Source organism: Cyclopterus lumpus, chromosome 14 (genome assembly GCF_009769545.1).
Source record: "Cyclopterus lumpus isolate fCycLum1 chromosome 14, fCycLum1.pri, whole genome shotgun sequence".
Lineage (NCBI taxonomy): Eukaryota > Metazoa > Chordata > Actinopteri > Perciformes > Cyclopteridae > Cyclopterus > Cyclopterus lumpus.
In genome coordinates this window covers 13,222,825-13,226,461 of record NC_046979.1, presented here as the reverse complement: position 1 = coordinate 13,226,461, position 3,637 = coordinate 13,222,825, and the positions used below count along the sequence as shown (strand labels likewise).

Sequence of the window (3,637 nt, the reverse complement as noted above, 5' to 3'; positions counted from 1 at the left end):
CACTGAGCTCACTCTGGTATTAACTTTTGAATCAAATCAAATCTGACTTCTGCAGAAAGAAAACGACGCAGCGCCTCATGAGTGTGCATTTTGTAAACCTGCTGTATACCCAGAGGCCTATCATTCTTTCTGCTTCATCCAAAGCTTATTGTTACCAAAATATTTTCACCAGACAAAGATGATAAGGAAGGGAATTGATGATGTCAACCCTCTTTCTCTCCCTCTCTGTTTTTCCGTCAGCCTCCTCCCCCTTTTGTTTCCCTGTCGAGTAGGTGCGGTGCATCCTCACCTGACCAGTAGCACACAGGCAGCCGCTCAGGTGACAGAAATAAAGAGAGAGGAGAGAGAGAGAGAGAGAGAGAGAGGAGGGACTGAAACAAAAGAAAAGTGTGCTGTAAATAAATCAACTGAGGCTGAGAGAGACACACCTGGAGTCAAGCTACTGGAGGCTGGACGCACAACTGAAGGAGTCCAGGCAGGGCTCAGCGTTTTCTTCGCAACTGTGACCAGAACAAAATACCTGAAGAAAAGTGCAGAAATGGAGGTGAATGAGAACAGCAACCTCACACTTTGAGAAGAATTGAAGAAAAAGAAAAGCTTACAGAGAGATACAAGAGAGGAGAGTCACCAGGAGTCAAAACAAAAGAAGCCTCACGTACAAGAATAAACAATTAGAGCACTTTCCAAAGATCTGAGAGGATTTCTCGAGCACCTTCAGAGATCTTCCCAGCCCCCCTACGTCATGGCCTCTATGGGGATGCAGATGCTGGCCAGCGCCCTGTGTCTCCTAGGTTGGGCAGGGGTCATCACCAGCTGCATACTGCCCATGTGGCGGGTCACGGCCTTCGTGGGGAGCACCATAGTTACCTCCCAGACCATCTGGGAGGGCATCTGGATGACCTGTGTGGTGCAGAGCACAGGGCAGATCAGTTGTAAACCTTACGAGTCTCTCCTGGCTCTCAGCGGAGACCTGCAGGCCGCCCGGGCTCTCGTCGTCCTCGCCATCGTCACGGGCAGCGCAGGCCTCGTTCTGGCCTTCGTTGGAGGGAAGTGCACTCGCTTTTTGGATGAAGAAGGAGGCGGGGTCAAGGGCAAGGTGGCAGTAGCAGCGGGGGCCGTTTTGATTGTCACAGGGTTGCTGTGTTTGATTCCCACATCATGGGCGGCCGGGTCCGTGGTGAAGAGGTTCTACAGCGCCACCGTAGATGCTCAGCGGAGGGAGATTGGAGCCTCTATCTACATCGGCTGGGGAGCGTCCATCCTGCTTATTCTGGGAGGGGGTTTGTTCATCAGCTCCGCGTGCCCCCTCAATGCCCACAACACAGACAAGAGCCCCTCTGTCCGCTACCTGGTGGTCCGCTCCTCCAACGGGTCCAGCAGGGCAGCTCAACCCAGCAGAGTACCACCAGCAAAATCTCAGCCTGTCGGGGCGGTGCTTCCCAGGTCTCAAAGCTACGATGGAGCTTCAACGAAGCCCCCACTGTACACAAGACCTCCGTGGGAGAACGGGCCCGTGCCGGACTCGAGACCGGAGTCAGAAGGATCATCGACAAAGTCTCACATGAAAAGAGCGGAGTCAACAAAGTCTGAAAACAGTGAGGCGCCGTCTACAAAGTCTCAGCTGAAACGAGCAGAAATGGAAGAAATGTTATCAGTTCAGAGCGATAATGAGGATGCGTCCTCAAATCCAGCAAGAACATACTTATGATATGACACTCAAATGTGTATACGCTCTTACGTGGTAAACACACAATACAGAAGTTTTGCATATACGTAGGTGTTATTTAGTAGTAGAAGTTTACTTATTTTGTGACAATGTACTGAGGAAAAGTAGTTCATTGTATTCATCTAGTTTTCTTTATACTTTATACTTTGTACATGTTTATTGATACAAAGACAGAAAGAAGGAGGTCTGGGCTACATTCTCAATATGCAGATTGTAGCAGTTTTACATTGTTATGTGCACTGAAACTGAATTTAAAACCAAACTAAAGTGAAGTAAGCTATTGTTGTTGTCTTTTTTAAATTTTTTAAATTAAATAAAAGAACATTGTTGGCATTAACTTTGACATGTTGTGGGGCAATGCACTGATATACATTGTTCTCACTATTTAAATGCACGAATGAGGAAGAATCCATCCACATTACCAACTTTCTCTCAGGCTTTCTAGCTTGTTTGTTTCTGCTGGACGTGGAGCAACCTGAGCAACCTGAGCAACATTAAGCAACACAAGCAACATATTCTAGCCTTCTTTAACTTGATACCAATGCTTTTTTTAATCCAAGTATGTTCTAATTTGATGAGATATGCAGAAATGAAAAAACTTAAATATATAAATAGTTATACTTTTTAGATTGTGATTTTGTCACAACTGTGAAATGTGCTTCTGTGTTTTCATTTTCATTTTCATTCATACGTTTCAATAAATTATTGTAATTGTCGATTGAGCTGGTCTTTTTCACTATTGTATATGTATTAAATGTGCTGAAAGATCACACATGATGTGAAATCAGCCTTTCTTTTAAAGTATAGAGCATGGACTTTCATTCTAAAATCTACATGACAAACTGGTTTGACAGAGAGTGAGTTGACAGCGGAGATGTGCTGGGCTGGAAGAGGGAGGTGTGTTTGTAGAGGACTTAAATTCAGTTTCAGTTAGACATGTTTATGGAACATGTGCCATTGTATTTATTTTCATTCATTTATTTAAATATGCAGTAGCATCATTAGCTAATATAATGCTGCAAGATATTTAAGTTTTACTTCAGAGAAGACTTTGTGTTATGGATACATTTACAGTAAGTAAGGAGGAAACTAGAGAAACAAGTAGCATACATTAATAAAACAACACTAAAGCAAGCCAACTAAAATTAAATAAGGTTTTCTGGGTCTGAAAAATCTTCAGGTGTACAGCATGACATTACACCACTGTCACTTAATGAACTTGATTGATGTTCACGGTGGTCTCTTGCTATTGTAAAACACTGCCATCCCATGGTCAGTGGAGAAAATATGATCAAAATAATCCATGTTTCAGGTCCTGCTTGTCCACATACTAAATATATACCGTTGACTGTTGCTATTAGGCCATATATTGTTTTTTTATACAACACAGGTTATGCAATCAGCAACCAAGAAATCAAACCACTTACTACATTAATAGGAAATAATTCAATATGTACGCGATCGGGTGTCAATCAAACTACATTTTGAGAATGCTGGTGCCAATAAAACTCCAGAATTAAGCAAAAATGTTTTTCCAACCCTTACTATTTATTCCTGCAGCTGTTTCTCCATCATCCACAGTTGGTGCTGTTTGCAGCTCCTCTATACTCACTGTGGGAGAAATGTTACATTTTGAATGCATGTCTATTCAGTCACTGTTCCCATTTGAACATTGTCGTGTGTTCGCGTTATGAGAGGTACACATAACCCGATGAAACAACGTTTCCCACTTTTCCACCTGAGTGACAGCCAAACAACTCCAAAGCATCTTATCGTCCTTCCGCTCAGAGCAGCTTGTGTTCCAGGTTGCCAACCCTTCCTCTGCATGTCAGACAAACTAAAAAGAACAGGTGACATGATGATTTTGCTGATGGGTAAAGTGGACAGATAACCGACATAAAATACAATAAC

The 3,637-nt window shown here is 43.3% G+C and overlaps 1 protein-coding gene across 1 annotated transcript; it reads left to right on the top strand.

Moving 5' to 3' along the window:
- The first annotated feature begins 377 nt into the window (after nt 1-377).
- On the top strand, nt 378-1,854 carry LOC117742980 (claudin-4-like). The gene has a single exon (XM_034550685.1). It carries the CDS (start codon nt 743-745, stop codon nt 1,706-1,708), a length of 966 nt encoding a protein of 321 aa, XP_034406576.1. The 5' UTR covers nt 378-742; the 3' UTR covers nt 1,709-1,854.
- Nucleotides 1,855-3,637: the final 1,783 nt, after the last annotated feature.

Excerpts from the sequence above, each read along its gene's own strand:
- LOC117742980 (XM_034550685.1), top strand. The coding sequence starts at position 743 with ATGGCCTCTATGGGGATGCAGATGCTGGCCAGCGCCCTGTGTCTCCTA.